The following is a 19,028-nucleotide window of genomic DNA, read 5'->3' as shown; positions in this document are numbered from 1 at the left end:
GCAGAGACCTCAAGCGGATCCACCTGCAAATATTGTTGAGTCTATGGAGTGGGCAAAACTTCATGCGGAGGCCGCCCGGAAGAATCCGCTTGAGGTCTCCGAAAATTCTGTAGTGTGCACATACCATAACTTAATAACGAGTCTGATAATATGACCAGGGAAATACCAAAGCCCAGGTATCCATACACAGACCGCTCTTTAGGGGTGTTGCTCCTTATCAGTGTGGAGATGGATTCTGGCTAGTTGGCAGCATTTGCTAGTAGAGCCATACAGGAAACAGATCATTGATCTCAGGGACACCAGCCACAGAAGACTCTGTCGGCTGATGGTTAAAGCGCTCAATACAGTGAAATCCTAGCTTATAAATCACCCAAATGAGACCTCTAATTGAGGATGTTAAAAGCAGGTTAACAGCAATTAATTCATTGGGTGTGAACATTGTAGTAAAATTCATCACATCTGGTAGCAGTGTTGAGCTCTTTCTCCTTATATGCCTTGTTTGAGAAGTGGACAATAAGACTATATGTTGTCCTTTAAATTATGCTTTTTTTTGCTGCTATATGAACACTAGCCACTAAGGCTGGGTTCACACACAGTATATTTCAGTCAGTATTGTGGTCCTCATATTGCAACCAAAACCAGGAGTGGATTAAAAACACAGACAGGCTATGTTCACACAATGTTGAAATTGAGTGGATGGCCGCCATTTAAAGGGGTACTCCGGCCCGGGGGTATTTTTAAGCAATGACCGGGGAGGGGGTGGTTATGGACGGCGGAGGTCCGGGACCTGGCGCTGGAACCGGGGAGGTAAGTAACCTCTGCCATCCATAACCACCCCCTTCCTGGCCATAGCTTAAAAATAGTACCCCTTTAGGGTAAATTCACACGGGCGTCTCGCATCAAAAAACCGCAGCTAATCCGCAATACATTTATTATTCTTATTATTATTAATACGTGTATTGCGAATTAGGTGCGGATTAGCTGTGGATTAGCTGCGTTTTTTTTTTATGCGAGACGCCCGTGTGAATTTACCCTTAGGGTATAAACCCACACACCGTATACACAGCGTATTTACTGCTGCGATACGCAGCGAATACGCAGCAAAAACGCAACAAATACGCAACAAAAACGCAGCAGATTAGATCTAAATAACTGAACTCAGCATTAAATCTTCACCATCAAACTGCTGCGTATTTGCTGCGTATTTGTTGTGTATCTGCTGTGTATACGGTGTGTGGGTTTGTACCCTTAAAGGCAAATATTTGCTGTTATTTTAAAACAACGGCTGTTGTTTTGAAATAATGTCAGTTATTTACCGTTATATGGCGGCCATCCACTCAATTTCACCATTGTGTGAACAGATCCTTTCTGTGTTTTCAATGCACTTCTGGTTGAGGGTGCAAAATACTGACATGTCAGTTCTTAGCGGCGCTGCTTAGGATCCCGGCCGGAGCGTTTACTATGTATATACGCTCCGGCCGGGATCCTATAGAAGAACATGCAGTGTAGCTATGCGTACAAAGTGCGGCCTTCCCCCCTCTTGGGGACTTTAACTAAAAATCTAGTGGATCCGGGGTGGAGGTCGGGGATATTCCTTCTGACCCCAGAGCTGTCACGCTTAGTAATAATATTGACAGGGCCCTTCTGCAGATTTCAACGGCAAGTTGGGTGTTGTATTTGTATAAAGCCTGAGTCATTTCTTTGTCCTGGTTTGTTTCTTTTTACAAACTAGTGCTCTGTTTCTGTTCTTAATACGTCTCTCTTGGAGACGGAGGTATTGTCTCAGTGCTTTCATACTTGCTGATCCCAAAATAAAGAATAAAAAAAAAAACAAAGTGCGTCCGTTGTTGCCGATTGCAACAACGAACGTACTTTTAAGCTGTGTGAACATAGCCTAATACTGTAAGGTTCTTTTTCACACCGGCATTGTGACTTCTGTTCATGACGGTCCTCTGACAGCTATAACAAGCCTTTTCAGAAGGCAAATAATCCTGTGCAGTCCCATTGACTAAATAATTGATTAACTTAGATAACACTGCACACTATGCTTTTTTTGCTGTGCAAAAAAAGAAAACCACAGAAGGTCAGCACACTTGACGTCAATCAGAAATCTTCCCTTTTCCCAAACATCAATTGCAGAGCACATGAGAGACATGCCTGGATTCTAGGGAATTGTAGCATATAACTGAGAACAAGAAAACTCTCCAGCTCCTTTAAAATATTTCCATTTCTTTTATGTATATCTTTTTTAAAACGCCAACGCATTTTGGTCCCACTGGTCCTTATTCATGGTTCTGAAATACATACTTGGCATCTGCTCTGTTACAGTTAATGGAGCGTTATGGTAACCAGTTTAGCTCAGCCACTTTTGGCTCGAATATGAGATTCAGTCAAAGACATTGCTGTCTTTAGTGCGCCCTTGCTGTAAAAAATAGCAGAACTCAAAGGGAAAAATGCCTATATGAGAAGAGCTATACAGTAGATGGCCTTTAAGGCTCCCTTTACTCATTTTCCACACAATACTGCACATTTAGAGCTGCCTATATGAGTTAGTCGGGCTTTTATTCACCTTATTATACAATGTTATGAAAACTAGTAAAATGCGATTACTATGACGGTTAAGATGACTAACCATTCATTTCCATTTCTGCTTAGATTCAATATGAAGGTAGGATAAAGGAGCTTGAGGAATTACTTGCTCAGAGAACCATAAATGAGCCACAAAAGAACATAGACAGCATAGTAAAAGTTAAAGCCCTTGAGCAAGAGCTTTCTATATTTAAGGATGCTCATCACACTACAGTAACAAATTTGCAAAAAGAAATGGAGGCCCTCAAAGCAAAGAACTTGTTTTTAGAGCATAAATTAACGCTTAAAGGAACCAGCAAATCAAATAGTAACATGGAGGAGACCCCCGATCAAGCAAGGTTAGCAAGACTTAACCAGGAACTTGTGTCTAAAAGTAAGGAGGTTCAAGAACTTTCAAAAACAGTGGAGCGGCTTCAAAAGGAAAGGATGATGATGCTTTCATTCAAACCTAACTCGAGCTTTGTCAGTAACCGAAACAAGCTCTCTGGTCCTACTGCGGGTGTTTTATCTCCTGGGAGTGGAAGCACAATAGACAAAGAGTATTCTTCTGCTAAATTATACAAACCAGACTCTTTTACAGACCATTATATCTCTGATCTGCAACAACAAAATAACAAACTTGAAGCTAAAATACTCATTTTATCTCAAGAGAAGAACCAGCAAATTACAGATTTAAAAACCTCTCTGGATAATGCAGAGTTTGCTATAAAAAGGTAATTGTTCCAGGCCTAATGTATTCATTGTTAGTTGTTTCTAAAACATGTGCTTGTGTGCTGTATAAACACTCAGTCCTCGTGGATGAATGGACTGTAAGGTAATATTTTCACCTTAAAACCCTTTAGCTATAAGACTATATTCAAACTTCTGGCTGAGCTCTACGGTGTATTGTGTAGGTGATTAAAACTGGATGTACTTGTTACTGTGTAGTATACTGTGTAGCCACTTGCACTTCAGAGTCCGGAAAAATAACTATATATGTCCTGAAATGGTCCAGTTATAGTAACTAGTGGACTGTGTTATGTCTACTTGAATTAAAGCGACTCTGTACCCACAATCTGCCCCTTACAAACCACTTGTACCTTCGGATAGCTGCTTTTAATCTAGAGACAAAAAAGAAAGAGAGGGCGGGGGCGCCTCCTGGTGTAGTATATCAGGGGAGCAAATTAGGAGAGAGAGAGAGGAGTGACACTCACCTAGTAGAGTTGTGCGAAGATAGGCACAACTCTATGTAGCACATGTCAGATATGGTGAAGCACCGCAGCTCCTGCCAGGGATACGTCAAGGAAGGCGTACCAAACGTAATTCAGAAGATGGGCCACAGCGGGCACCTGGACCATAGAATCCTGGCTTGATCTGGGCGCGGGTGCTCATTTAAAACCACACAATGCCGTGGTTTATTGCATACGAGGGGTTTATTTAAAAGTACAACGCCTTTCGGCCTCCTATTCCAGGGGGGCCTTTCTCAAGTGACTTGAGTCACAAGTCACTTGAGAAAGTCACTCAAGTCACTTGAGAAAGGCCCCCCTGGAATAGGAGGCTGAAACGCGTTGTACTTTTAAATAAACCCCTCGTATGCAATAAACCACGGCATTGTGTGGTTTTAAATGAGCACCCGCGCCCAGATCAAGCCAGGATTCTATGGTCCAGGTGCCCGCTGTGGCCCATCTTCTGCTTTTAAACGAAGATCTGTCCTGGGGTCCGTTCCTCAGGTGATGCAGTTATTGTCCTTAAAAACAACTTTTAAACTTGCAGCCCTGTGCCCAACGGCCGTGGCCTAGAGTATATGTGCCCTAACTTTGCACCACCCCTCCATCCCTCCTCCCCAACCTCTTTACCATTTTTCCTATTCCTCTGCAGTGAAAATTGCACAGGTGCCTTAACGATCCAGCCCATGTGCCGTGTTCTCACAGCGGATGAATAGGAGACAATCTGCCTGGAGCATTCCTAATGATGAGGAGGGCGGGGAGGAGGGACAGAGAGGTTGTGCCAGCCTAATGCACACACACTCTAGGCCACCCCAATTTGACACAGGGCTGCAAGTTTAAAAGTTGTTTTTTTAGGACAATAACTGCATCACCTGCCGAGCGGACCCCAGGACAGATCTTTGATTAAAAGGAGCTATCCGAAGGTACAAGAGGTTTGGGGGGGCAGAATGTGGGTACAGAGTCACTTTAAATGGGTATGATGCGCTTATGTGATAATATACACAGGTATACCTTTCTGTTCGTAGGGAAGCATAAACATTGAATGTAGGGCACCTTTTAAGTGTGAGGTTACTCCACCTATATCGGATATGGATACGACTACACAGGGTTGGTTGGACCATGTTCAAGCCCTATTGGATCAGAATAGGGATCTCCTAATCTTAGAATAGGAAATAACAAGCTGATTGGTCGCAGTCTGGTTTCTGGGACTCCCACCCATCCTGAGAATAAGGATAAAATTTCCCCAGAGTAAACTATGTGCACCAGACAGTGCTCCATTCATTTCCTATGGTGCTGCTAAGCATAGAAGTCACACTATATAAATCTGCACCTTCACAATAAAAATAAGAAAGCTATGGATTTTGGAATGATTTAGGGAAACTGTGTCTATTGTGCCAAAGATATTTAAAAACAAAATGTGTGTGAAATAAAAATTATATATATATATATTATACACTCACACACAAATTTAGCATGAATATAATTGTAGTGACCTAGAAAATTACGCCATTAAAAAAAACTGCCTGCCTTTGTCTTTGTGAATATAGCCTTATTGGTTATTGTGTAAAAGGGCCATATGTTAGTTGTACATCATAAGTACAAGACCACATTAAATTGTGCTGCTTTAGAACCACCTTATAAGCACACTAGCTTTTGTTAATGGCTTTAACAGCATTTTTTTTTTATTCTTCTCTTAAAGGGAACCAATCAACTCAAAAATGTATATAAAGCTAAGTACATGTGCTGTTAGACCACAGAGCACACATCCCACACATGTTTTCATAGCCTCCTTGCCTCCCCCGTGTAAGCCACAAAGTCACTTCATAAAACTGGCGCCCTGTATGCAAATTACCTGAGGTAGTCACCGGGGCGGTGTGCGGATAGCAGGTAGTCACGGTCTGCTGGGCGTCTCCTATCGTTCTGGGCGTTCTTCCGCAGTAATCACGCCCCTATGGGCGTGATTCAAATTGCCCAGTAGCTGTGACGTCACTCGGGAGAGCCCCATGCCTGACGTCGGCGCGCCTACGTTGTGACGCCGTTGCGCATGCGCAGTACAGCCACTTCCATTTCGGCGGTACTGCGCCTGTGCAGAATAGCCTCGAACTCAGTGTGAGCCGGAGTTCGAGGCTATTCTGCACAGGCGCAGTACCGCCGTAATGGAAGCGGCTGTACTGCGCATGCGCGGCGGCGTCACAACATAGTGACGTCACAGCTACTGGGCAATTTGAATCACGCTCATAGGGGCGTGATTAACGCGGAAGAACGCCCAGGACGATAGGAGACGCCCAGCAGACCGTGACTACCTGCTATTCGCACACTGCCCCGGTGACTACCTCAGGTAATTTGCATACAGGGCGCCAGTTTTATAAAGTGACTTTGCGGCTTACACGGGGGAGGCAAGGAGGCTATGAAAACATGTGTGGGAAGTGTGCTCTGTGGTCTAACAGCACATGTACTTCGCTTTATATGCATTTTTGAGGTGATTGGTTCCCTTTAAGAGTGACACATTCAATCCATTTTTCTGTATATATATATATATATATATATATATATATATATATATATATATATATATATATATATATATATATATATAAAATTATTTTTTTTTTTTTTGCAGGTTAAAAGAAGAGACAGCAGAACAGGTTGCAGCACTTAAGCAGTCTCACCAGAGGGAGCTGGAAAAGTTGATTTGTCAGCAGGCTTTAGAACATTCTTCGTCTCGAGTGGCTGAACTAAACAGTAAAATTTCAACTCAAGAGGTAAGTGGTCAAGGCAATCTTTTATGCACATTTATCAAATTCATACAATTTATATGTAAAATATACATCTTTTTTTCTCGTTCTTATTCTGCTGTTAATCCGTAGCCATTTCGCTGCTGAATTTCACGTATTGTGGTGGAGATTCACCCTACACATTGAAAGAGTGAAATGTGCAGTGAATAGCAACAGAATGCTTTTTACGTATTAATACATTGGTCTCTAGACATATTTTTTATTTGGAAAAGAGCAACAATGAAGGGATTACAGAGAAACTGTGATTTGGGCCTTGGTGCTCAATTGAACAATAAATACATTGAACCTTAATAATGCAGAGATGAAGCCTCCTCAACAATTTACAGTACATGTGTTCTTTATTCTTGCGAACATGTTCAAAATGTTTGTTCTCCCAAAATATTATATTAAAAATGTATTTCTGTAGATCCTCATAAGACACCTTCAGAAGCAAGTTGCTGAACTACAGAAAGACAGGGAGACCCTGGCTATTTTGCGCATCAGGGAAGAAACTCTGCAGAAGGAGGTACCTGTGTTTGACCCAATACAAACAAAAATCAGTAATGTGATCAACGTCCCTTCTAAATAACATTTTGAAACAGGATGTATTGTGTAAATTGACTTTTTATTTACTTCACTTTTTTTTTTTTTTTTTAGCTGAAGTTGTGTATTCTAAAAGCAAACGAATCTCCAGCACTCCACTCACACTTGTTTACACTATGCAGTTTGCAAGATATAAATCATATCATATGAAGGCTAAAATAGGGTTGTTAAGGAGTTAATATATGATGCTTTTTATATACAGTGCCATGCACATGTTTTTTGTAATAAGCATTTTCTTGCACAAGCTTTCCTGCAATTGTGGAAGAAAAGAACAAAGGAATAAAAGACAAAAAACATACATTTATTATCTATGTGAGAAAAATGTAAAGACCTCCCAGATGACAAGTCAGACAAGTGATTACATGATTGACATTTACAGCAGCCACAGCAGCTGCAGGTTGCACGGATACCTGTGTAAACATTGTTGCCACTGGGACGCCAATGTCACCGAGGTGAGTCCCCTTTCCCTGCCTTGGTCTGTAATCCACACCTCTCCTTGTGGAGGGGAAAGGAGATTTGGCAGCAGAGAAGTTTCTCATTAGTGAACCCGGGGTCCCACCCAGTGACACCAATTTTTTTTTTTACGTTTTTACGAAATCCTGGACCTCCATAACAAAGGTATCTGTGCAAGGTGCAACAGCTGCGGCTCTGAGCGTCACACATGTAATCATTAGTGACAGTATCACTTTAAAGGGGTATTCCCATCTCAACTAATAGTTTAAAGTTAAATGGGAACTGTCATTCAAAACAGCTTTGCATATTTAGACAGAGACATCAATAGCTAACATATTTGTAATTTACTTTAGTCTGTGTGTACTTTAAAGTTATAACTTCGACCACTAGGTGTCGCTGTTTCTTCTTCTCTGCCTAATGTCAATACATGTTCGTCTATGACAACTGCTGGGCTTGGACAAAATACAAGAAGCGTGGGCAGGACATTCAGAGCCATGTGCTCTCCTGTGCTGTCAACACAGTGAAGTGAGTGAACTGTTTCAATCAATCACACAGCTCTCCTGTGCTGTCAATCACAGTGCAGTGAGTGAACTGTGCAAATCAAAGCCCTGATGGTAGCTATGACAATCGGAGGCCTTCAGTGTCATAGCTACGGAAGCTGATCAGGTATGCCTATGACAGGCACAATATAATACAGTGCAGATCAGTACTGCAAAGACAGGACAGGTCAGGCTTCAAAAATGGGCTTTGGTCCTTGAGGCCAAAATTAGCCTGATCCTGAAAGTGTTAATAAATAAAGGACAAAGTGTATATATTTTGTATAATGTAGATACATATGTATACTGTAGCTATATTTACCAGCCAGAGCACTCCTTTTAGAGCAGAGTGGTGGTCGGTAACCGAAACAACGAGCTGTCAACAATAGGAGAGAGAAGAAGAAAAGTTTTCTAAATGAATGCATTTGCTGAAATATTTACTTAGTAGGGCTGGCAATACCCCTTAAAGGAAACCCGTCACCATGTAATGCTATCTAATCTATCACCATCATGTTATAGAACAGGGAACTGAGCAGATTGACATATATCTTTGTGGAAAAAGATTCCGTATAATTTGTAAGAATGATGGTTGACCTTAGGGAGATCAACCAAAACACTGCAGAGACACCATCACAGAACATTGTTTCCTAGGAAATCAGTTTTGCAGAAATACTATGGAGACACAATGGCATTTGTCTCCGCAGTTAAAGTAAAGCTTTGCTCCCACTGGCAAAAATCCTGGTCCGCACCGATGAGGGGCAAATACCCCGAAACAGCTGTCTGTGGATGGATACTGTACCTTGCTTGGATGGTTTGGGTGGTTTCCTTGACTGGTGACCTTCCTTGGCTTGGTTGTTCCTTCCCTGTAGAAGGTAGCTCACTGACGTTGAGAAACACGTGATGATTTTTTGGCATATCAGTATAATTTGTCACTTTGCTGAATTGACATTGTCACTTAGTGGGCTGAACTCTTTTTATCATGAAAACATCAGAGATCTCAATCACTAAATCACACGTTACACTGAATCTTTTCCCATAAAGATATATATATATATCAATCCACTCGGCTCCTTTTGCTCTATTCCATGTTGCCGATAGCTTAGGTAGAATTTTCATAGCAACAGGTTCCCTTTAAAGATTTTAAGAGAGCGATTTTCACTTGTAAGCACTAATGTTAACGTCTGTTCTTTTAAAATACAGTGGTACCTCGGTTCTCGAAAATAATCGGTTCTGTGAAGGCTGTTTGAGAGAGCTTCCTATAGGGAACAATGTAAATCTCATTAACTATTTTTATACCTCATGGGTCAGGTGCAGAGCACCCGGCCCACAGAGCGTAAAAACTAGCAGTAAGTAGTGGTGCATTTTGCACCACTACCTACTGTAAAGAGCGGGGATTCCCATCATTATTAAGAGAATCCTGCTCCATGTTCTTCGCAACAGTGAGAGGCAGGAGCGGGCAGCTATTTAAACTTGCCGCCGTGCTCCTGCTCCTCTCAGCTGCGGGGGATACCCTGTAAAGAAGCGGGGATTCCCCTTATTATGATGGGATTCCCCACTTCTTTACTAAAGGTTAAATAGCCACCCACTCCTGTGTCTCACTGTTGCGGGGAACAGGAATCCCCGCTCCTGTTCCCGAACACCTCTGTCAGCTGAACATCAGATCAGCTGACGGCTATCCCCCTGATTTTGTTTGGATAATGAGCAATGTCGGAGTACCAAGCAAAACTTCAGGGGGAAAATTAGTTTAAATACCCAATTGTTTGAACACTAAGGTGTTCGGGAACTGAGGTATTACTGTATACATAATACAGGGCTTTAAAGGGATACACTCAGCAACATTTTCAAGATTATATGTTGATTTTTGTGTGAATACTGCTAAATCATACACTGCACAGACATCTAGCTATATTCCGTGTCCCTGACCACTGTGCTCTGCAATCCTACTTTTACTAATTTCTCTGATGTATGCAAATTGGTCCGCAGAAGGCATCATGGTGGTCCGTGAGGCCTAACTAGTCACAGTCTTGGGGCTGTCCGATGCTGTAGTCACGCCTCTCTGGGCCTGATTCGCAGCGCTGTACCTGCCCACGCCCACCTCTGTGTTATGCAATAAGGATACAGCTTTGCAAATCAGTCCAAGAGAGGCGTGATTACCGCACCGGACATCCCAGGACTGTAACTAGTTTGGCCTCGGGGGGGCTGCCAGATGTTTTCTTCAGTCCACTTTGTATACAGCACAGGTTTTAACACCTTAACGACTGTGGGCATACATTTACGCCGCCGCTGCCTGGGCCTTAATGCAGGAGGGCGTGTTTGTGGGGGTCACATTCGCATTGCCTGACTGCTGGAGGTCCCTTACCTTCCTCCGTGCAGTCAGGTCTTCAATCTGCTGATTCAGTCTGACTCATCAGAAGATCACAGATAACACTGATCCCTGCTATGCTATAGATTGCAGATTGCTTTTTTTTTTTTGTAAACTACATTTCATGTATAAAAAATTTAATAAAAAGCGATCAATACATTTGATCTAGAAAAAAATTTTACTAATAAAAACTAGAGATCATGGTGCAAAAAATTATGCCCCATACGACCCCGTAGGTAAAAAAATAAAAGCGCTTTAAGAGTCACAATACGGCTGTTTTAAATATACCTATTTGCAAAAAAAAAAAGTTTTACTGCTAATAAAAAAAAGTAAAACGTTACAAAACCTAGTAAACATGCATATCGCTGTGTTCAGACTGACCTATAGAATAAAGAAAGAATGTAAGTTTTACCGTAAAGTGCATTACGTAAACATGGAACCCCCCCCCCAAAAAAAAAATTTGCAGAATCACATTTTTTTTTTACCCAAGTTCACCCCATAAATGATATTTTGGGGGTTCCGTCATTCATTTTAAGGCAGATTGGATTACAGATGTCATTACAAAGTACACCTGCTCCTGAAAAAAACAAGCCCTCACATGGCCCTGTAGGTGGGAAAGTGAAAGAGTTATGGGTCTCAGAAGGCGAGGAGGAAAAAACAAAAACGCAAAAGTGACAATTGGCCCAGTCCTTAAGGGGTTAATAAAAGTAAGATTGCAGGGCACATTGGCAGGGACACAGGGAATAGCTGGATATTTGTGCAGTGTATGGTTAGCAGCATAAGCAACATTTTCAAGCTTTATATTGATTTTTGTGCTGTATAGTTCCCGTTAAGAGAAAACTCTGCTTACTGATGCTCATTTTCTTTAGTATATTTGTTTTTGTCACTGTTAGTATAGTTGCTTGTACTTTCAAATAGATTTGTCCTTGAGGCTATGTTCCCACAATGGAAAAATGACGGCCATCGTTTTAGTGCCAAAAGACATCCATCTATTGGTAATGACGGCGGCAAATAATAATCGTGAACATGTCTTTTAGTGCTAAAATGAAGACCATACAGGAAGACAGCCATCATTTTTGCATTGTGGTTACAAAGTCTAAATGTGAAATCCATTCTGCTTGCTTTGAATGTCAGTTTAAATGAACAGAGATGTAGTGTAAAACATAATGGAGAGGCAGAACAGCAGCTGAGACTGGGGTTTTATTTTACGCTACCTCAATAGGCACTGAAGCCCCGCTCTAGGAAAACAGCATAATAGAAGAGAATTGAAAAGCAGACATGTAATTTTTCTAAAAAGTCACTGTGTTTTATTAAAAATACTACTGAACATTTTCTTTAATTTGTGCCAAAAGTGCCTAGCTTTAGGATTATAGCGACTGTGGATTGCAGGCATGCAGATGATAGGTGCTGGTGCTGCCATGCACCATTGAAATGTAGCATTTTTTTTTTATCCTACGCTATAATAAGTGTAAGAAACAGTAAAAATATTCTAAAAGCCAGAATTACAGATAAAAAAATCTTCATAGATGGAAAAATAAGGTTGGTAAGTGTGAGTACAATATATATATATATATATATATATATATATATATATATATATATATATATATAGTACTCACACTTACCAACCTTATTTTTAAATCTATGAAGATATAGATATGTGTGTGTGTGTGTATGTATATATATATATATATATATATATATATATATATATATATATATATATATATACACATACACACACACACATAATAAATATATATATATATATATATATATATATATATATATATATTTATATATATATATAATTATGTGTGTGTGTGTATATGTATAGGTTTCTCAAGTTCCATATGAATTAGCTCCAGGACGGCCATTGGATGTTAAAAATATTGTATCTTGAGACCAAAACTATGGTATTACAGAATGTCATCACAAAATAATCAAAAACAAAGAATTGCTTGCGGAGCACACCAGCCATGGCTGCAGCAGCAGTTTTACAAAAGAGAAAAAGATGTTTTATTATGCCGCGTAAGGCCAGGAAAGAAGGCGGCAACATAGTCATCTGGGCGCGGGGAACTGCCTGTGACCAGTCATGGCTTTCTGCTTGTTAGCGCACTCTGTGGGGATCATCCCTGCAGTGCACTGACAGGCAGAGAGCCATGGCTAGTCACAGGCGGATCCCCGCCCAGATGACTAGTTGCCGCCTCTCTCTCACCTTTGCACAGCATAATAAAACATCTTTTTCCTCTTTGTAAAGCTGCTGCCGCAGACGCGGCTGGAAGCTTCAGGGAGCTGCACAGTAGATCTATACTGTGCAGCTGGGAACCATCGTGCTGATTGGTTCCCTTTTAATAGTTTTAAAAAAGTATATCTTTTTTACTTGGATCTATGGTTTAAAAAATAAAAACTACCAATGGTAACATTTTCACTTTCTGTTGAAAAGATGGCAAAGCTGCTGGATGAGCTACAGATGGCCCAGGAAAGTCAGAGCCCAGAAATGAAGCACTTTTTAACACTTGAAAGAAAAATCAAACACATGGAAATTAGACATTCACAAAGGGAGCAAGAACTGCAACAGGTAAGCTTCTCACTTCTGCCATGTAATTGAAATTCATTGCCATTTACCATTCCTGATTCATTATAATCCATGTAAGATGTTTACACTTAAAGCCTCATTTAATTTTAATGCAGTTTATTCTTACAGCTACACAGGCTTCAATTAGCTAACTTTACCGAATCGTTCCCTAGAGGTATCTCATACAATATTTACTGAATAAGAAAAGAGTACCAAGACCTAAAGGCTGCTGAAATGTCTGTTGATGAGACAAGATTGTGTGGGTGATATAACACATCACTGGAATGTTCATAATATCGCTCATCTCACACTTGTCACATTCATCCTCACATATTCTGAGATTACCTTAGTAACTAAAAGGACAGAACTACAGCAGGCGAAACTATTAACCCTTTCACGTCAGTCATATGGCTGTATACATTCCTACTGCCGATGCCCTGTGCAGTAGGAACATGTTCCAGGCGTAAAGGGGTTTTAATAAGTGTGAGCAGCACCACACACATTGATGTGCCAGGAGCCGGGGACAATGAGAGGCAGCAGCTGCCTGACATTAACCCTGCAATCTATAGCGATCACAGTGTTTAAGGGAATCATTGACAGGAGTAGTAGCTGTCACTGACTGATTGAAAGGCCGCAGCATGACTTTCCCAAACACGTAGCCACTAACTTTCCCCGACTTACCTCTGTCCTGTCGGATTGGTGATCTTCTCATAAAGTCTGCCTTAGAACACCAGTAATACCGATCAATGCTATGCGATCAGTATAAGCAATCTAATGATTGCTTATATAAGTCAGCTTTTTAGAAGTTTTTTTTTTTAAATATAATCCCCCCCCCCCCCAAAAAAAAATAAAATAAAATCACCCCCTTTTCAATTATACAAATAAAATAAAATACATATTTGATATTAAAGTGTGTGGACTTGATCTATTCAATAATAGCTAGATCTAATAAAATAACAATATTGCACGGTGAAATGAAGAGGAAAAAAAACATGATTTACCAATAAAAACTATAGATCACTGCACAAAAAAATCTGCCACCAGTCAGCCCTGTAGGTGGAAAAATGAAAGCATTATGGCTCTTGGATGGCGAAGAAGAGAACACTAGACATCTGTGCGTCAATGACCTTTGGTCATGAAAAGGGTTAAATCGTTATCCAGGATTAGCAAAACATAGCTTCTTTCTTATGAAAACCTAGCTTCACTCTTGTCTGTATTTTGTGGGTGGTAGTGCAGCTTGGTTTAACTAAACTGTATGTAACCGAGTTCCATACCACACACAACCCGAGGACAGGGGTGGTTCTGTTTTTGGAATAAAGTAGCTATGTTTTTTTTCTAATCCTGGACAACCTGTTTAGGGGAAAGGATCATCTGGTTATTATAAATAATAAATAGACATAATAATTTTCTTATATGGGTGGATGGGTGGGGTCCCATCATTGTGACCCTTATCGGTGAGCTTGTTATCCTTTATCTTATGCATAGGTCATAACAACTTATGGAAAATGCCCCTTTAAGACTAGTGTTAAATCATCATTCGCTGTGGTGGCTATAGGAAATGCCCATTAAGGGTGCGTTCACACCTACAGGATCTGCAGCAGATCTGCAGCAGATTTGATGCTGTGTTCAGTTATTTAAATGAAATCTGCTGCAGAAAATCAGCTGCAGATCCTGTAGGTGTGAACGCACCATTAAGGTACGTTCACACTTACAGGATCTGCAGCGTATTTTCTGCTGCAGATCTGCAGCAGATTTCATTTAAATAACTAAACACAGCATCAAATCTGCACCATCAAATCTGCTGCGGATCCTGTAGGTGTGAACGCACCCTTGGGCTATGTTCACACTACATAAGAAACTGGCCGTTCCGGGTCACGGTACGGCCGGTGTCTGGCCGGATCATCTCGGCTAGTACTTAAGTACCGGCCGGATGATCTTTCGGCCGCGGAGCTCTGATGCGGGCGCATCAGCGTGCAGCCGCATCAGAGCTTGCCATAGCACACAGTGAAGCCAGCGGCCGGAGCCGCTCGCTTCACTGTGTGAACTGACAGGTCTTTCTGCAGCCGGAATTCACTGAATTCCGGCCACAGAAAACTGACCTGTCAGTAATTTGCGCTGCAGCATAGATCCCGGCCGGAGCGTATACTATCTGTGTACGCTCCGGCCGGGATCCCATTGAAAGTAAGGTTATGTTCCACCCCGCAAAACTACGGCCGTAGTTCTGCGGCGAGAACTACGGCTGTAGTTTTACGTAGTGTGAACATAGCCTAAATGTGTGTAATAAATGCTGCTGTATGTTCTTGCTTTTCAGCTACTGCAGTTTTTTATTAGAAAACAGTCTTTATTAAATTAAAACCATGAATGAATCAAAACCATTGCTAGTGAAAAAACAAACAAAAACATTTTGTCTTATTTTAGATAATAGATCAAACACGCCATGCCGCTGAAGCTACACAAGTTAAAGAAATTGAGAAATGGAAGAAGCTTGTGCAGCAAAAGAACACAGAGCTGGAGAAGTTTAGAACAGAGTTAGATGCAATATTGGATGTTCTGCGAATGCTACAGAAACAGGGAGTTGTTATACCTACTTCATCATCTGAAATATACTAGTATGACTTATTGATATTTCTACATGCATCTCATAATTTAATGTAAACCTATTTATAAAAATGTATTAATTTGTCTATAAAGCAGTTTTTCTAAACAAGTTTCCTGTATTATATATATTAAAGAGTCACTGTCAAGTTAAACAAGTTAAAAACCATAATTTTCCACCTGGCAGAGCTCCCCCTGGAAAGTCTTCATTCAAATTTGGCGCCTTTCTGACGTTCCTGCAGCCAGATGTAGCCCCCAGAGTGCTGCTCATACACTTGCTATGCATTCTTCTGCAGGGGGCCTGTCAGCCCTCTGATGATGTCACCTACTCGGGAGCGCGCACAGCCTCCGGCTCCAACACCCCTCCTCCCTCACTGCCCCCTCTGTTCAAATGTTGTTTCTAAGCAGAGAGGTCACAGCGATACAGCGTGGCTAATAGCTAGCCTGAATATTCACTCAGCTTTCCCAGGCTCCTGAGTGGTCATCCAGCTTTCCCAGGCTCCTCAATGGTCACCCAGCCTTTCTGGGCTCCCCCCCCCCCCCCCCCCCCACAAACAGTTAAGTATTTATTTTATAGGGCTATATATATTTTTTTTTTATTAAACATTCACAGACAGCGGTCCCGGGGCGAGTCATGCCGGACAAGGCCCAAATCCTGTGCACTGTCAGGCAAAGACCAGTGAAAACTTGTGAATGAAAGCACTATGGTGTAGGCCATCCATGAAAGGACAGCCTTACACAAGGAGGGAGTAAAGAAATCTCGACTGTTTTTTGGTGTTTTTTCCCATTCTAAATCAGTCGAGATTTTCCCATTTTTGAACAGTGGAGGCTAGAACTAAGCAACAGCGCCCCCTGGTGGAGAAATGTATAAAGAGGATTTGCAGGATGAAGCAATGGAAATAAATAAATAAAATATATTGGGAAAAGGTTTAGAATCAATTGATCTAATATTTTAGAAAAAAAATATTAAGTGACACTTAAAAGTATTTAAGTATAGTGCACAAAGTAGAAAATAAAAAGAAGATAACAAAAGTGGCACACAAATACTCTATAAAATTTTTTAAACACAATTAAGATCCAATGACCAAATTAAAATAAAAAAACAAAACAAAGTAAGGCTTCTATTATTATATAAATTGCAAATATGCTTTATATCAACTGTTGATTTAGACTTTGAAAGGTACACTCTTTGCAATGAGTTTTGCAATGTTTTTTGAATTGGGCGTAATCTGAGCAAGGTTTTTTTTTTTTTTATCATTTAACACCTTCACGTCAGCAATACGTAGATATACGTTCCTGCTGCACACACCAAATGCACGTTTCTGACTTCAGGGGCTTTTGATGTGTGAGGGACCGCTACAGTGAGATTGGTCCCACACACATCAGTGTCTGGGGAGCCAAGGATATTGACAGGCAGCTGCGATCCTGCAGCTGCGTCTCATTTACCCGCTATAGATCACTGTGTTTAAGGTACTCTGTGACAGGACAAGCTCCTGTCACTGACTGATCGTTTGTACCGATGGGCGGGGTAAGTCACTTACCTCCGTCCTGTCGGATGGGCGATCTATGAATAGAGTCTGCTCTCAGGCAGGCTCTATGCATAGATCGCAGTTAACACTGATCTATGCTATGCTATGGCATAGCATAGATCAGTATATGCAATCTATTGCATGTTTAAAAAAAAAAAAAAAAAAAGTGTACTAAAAAAAGTAAAAGTATTTTAAAAAAAAATTATAAACACCCACAATATAGGTTTAATATACCTCTTTGCCTATTATAAAAATATATAAAAAAACAACTTATATTGTAGTGTGCGGAATTGTCCGACTTATTAAAATATAACATTATTGTTCCTGCACTGTGAACGGTGCAAACGGGGGGGGGGGGGGGGGGGGGGGGAATTGTGTAAACTAAGATTTCTTGGACCACTAAAGTGGGACCTCTGACTGCAGCACTACTGTGCTGGAAAAGACTGTGCCTTGAAAGCAGTGCTGCAGTTTCTGTATTTCAGAATCCGTGGGATCTAAGAGTTCAGACACCCACTTATCTTAAAGTAAAGGCATATTCTAGCTTCTCTTTACCTTCTTTTCGAATTGTAAAAAAAAGAAAAAGGAATTATATAGACATATCAGCACATTCATTTAAAAATAGCAAAACAAGCAAATAAAACAAACGATAAAAACTCCAAAATTAAAAAAAAAAAAAAAATGTCTTCAAACAAAAAATTTATTCAAAATCACAAAAACATACAACCCATAAACATATTATATACACACACATAAAGTACCCGAAGCCGCTGTCATTCTTCCGAAGCTCTCCCAGCAGCTGAGCGTCTTCTAGCTTCTCCGATGAGACGCTCGGCTGCCGAAAGAGCTTCCGGGATCCAGGCTCAAGGCTGCGGTCAGGCAGGGGTTAACATTTTCCAGTGATAAGGCGAACCCCTGACAATCTTCTTGAAAGTCAGGGGTCGCCTTATACGCCGGAAAATACGGTACTTTTTTTTTTTTTTTTAAACATAGACAAAAACATGGTAGACACATTTTTGTGTGCGTAAAAAAAACCCTGATGTGTTTTGATCCTTTTTTTTTTTTTTTAAATAATAAAAGTCAATGAGAAAACAGATAAAAAGGGATGAAAAAAGGAAGTATTTGTAATCTGCAACATCACTGTATTAGCAAAACTGGAAAGAGATGTAAAATACAGACGTGGTTTAAAATAGATTAATACTTAGGCTACATTCACATGTTTCAGAATTTTTCAGGACCGTATATTATGTCCGTGATCTGCAAAAATGCATCTATAATGTGTATCTATTTATGCATATTTTTTTGGATCTGTAAAAGTGGCATGTACTTGTTAAAAAAAAAAAAGTGGAATGTTCAAAATGATAACAGTAACTAAAATTACAAATTCACACTTTTTGCCGACATTACAGATGGAACTTTCGCAAATAGTACGAATCTCAGACTTATATTGTGTGTTTGATTATGGATCTGTAAACAGTGTGAACTGCGCAGTGGAAATCAATGAGCCCTGAATTTGGACAAACCTACAGAACGTGTGAGTGTAGCGTAAGGGCCAGTTCACACTGAGGAATCGGCGCTGATTCAAATTCCTTTGAGTTCAATGGAATTTTCGCTCTACAGTTCACACAGCGGAATTTTCACACTGAATTTTCCACTGGTGGAATCTTGTTGAAATGAATTGAGCAGTAAGTTTCTGCTCTGAAATTTTTAGCGTGGAATACTTCTGAAAATTCAGCAAGGAATTGGAAAAAAGGATAGCATTTGATCTAATGAAAAATGAATTTGTGCAGAACCGCCAGAGGTCATT

General features: G+C 40.6%; 1 protein-coding gene across 5 annotated transcripts in view; it reads left to right on the top strand.

Moving 5' to 3' along the window:
• CEP162 (centrosomal protein 162) overlaps window positions 1-15,794 on the top strand; it is a 100,154-nt gene extending 84,360 nt beyond the window's left edge. For all 5 annotated transcript variants that reach the window (XM_069974701.1, XM_069974704.1, XM_069974703.1 and 2 more), the window contains 5 exons: window positions 2,656-3,302; window positions 6,415-6,556; window positions 6,996-7,094; window positions 12,969-13,103; window positions 15,519-15,794. In XM_069974701.1, coding sequence (XP_069830802.1) covers window positions 2,656-3,302; window positions 6,415-6,556; window positions 6,996-7,094; window positions 12,969-13,103; window positions 15,519-15,710 — 1,215 coding nt within the window. In that variant the 3' untranslated portion in view covers window positions 15,711-15,794. The remainder of the gene's footprint in view (window positions 1-2,655; window positions 3,303-6,414; window positions 6,557-6,995; window positions 7,095-12,968; window positions 13,104-15,518) is intronic.
• Window positions 15,795-19,028: the final 3,234 nt, after the last annotated feature.

This window comes from Dendropsophus ebraccatus, chromosome 6 (genome assembly GCF_027789765.1).
Source record: "Dendropsophus ebraccatus isolate aDenEbr1 chromosome 6, aDenEbr1.pat, whole genome shotgun sequence".
Taxonomy (NCBI): domain Eukaryota; kingdom Metazoa; phylum Chordata; class Amphibia; order Anura; family Hylidae; genus Dendropsophus; species Dendropsophus ebraccatus.
This window is presented reverse-complemented; position numbering and strand designations above follow the sequence as displayed.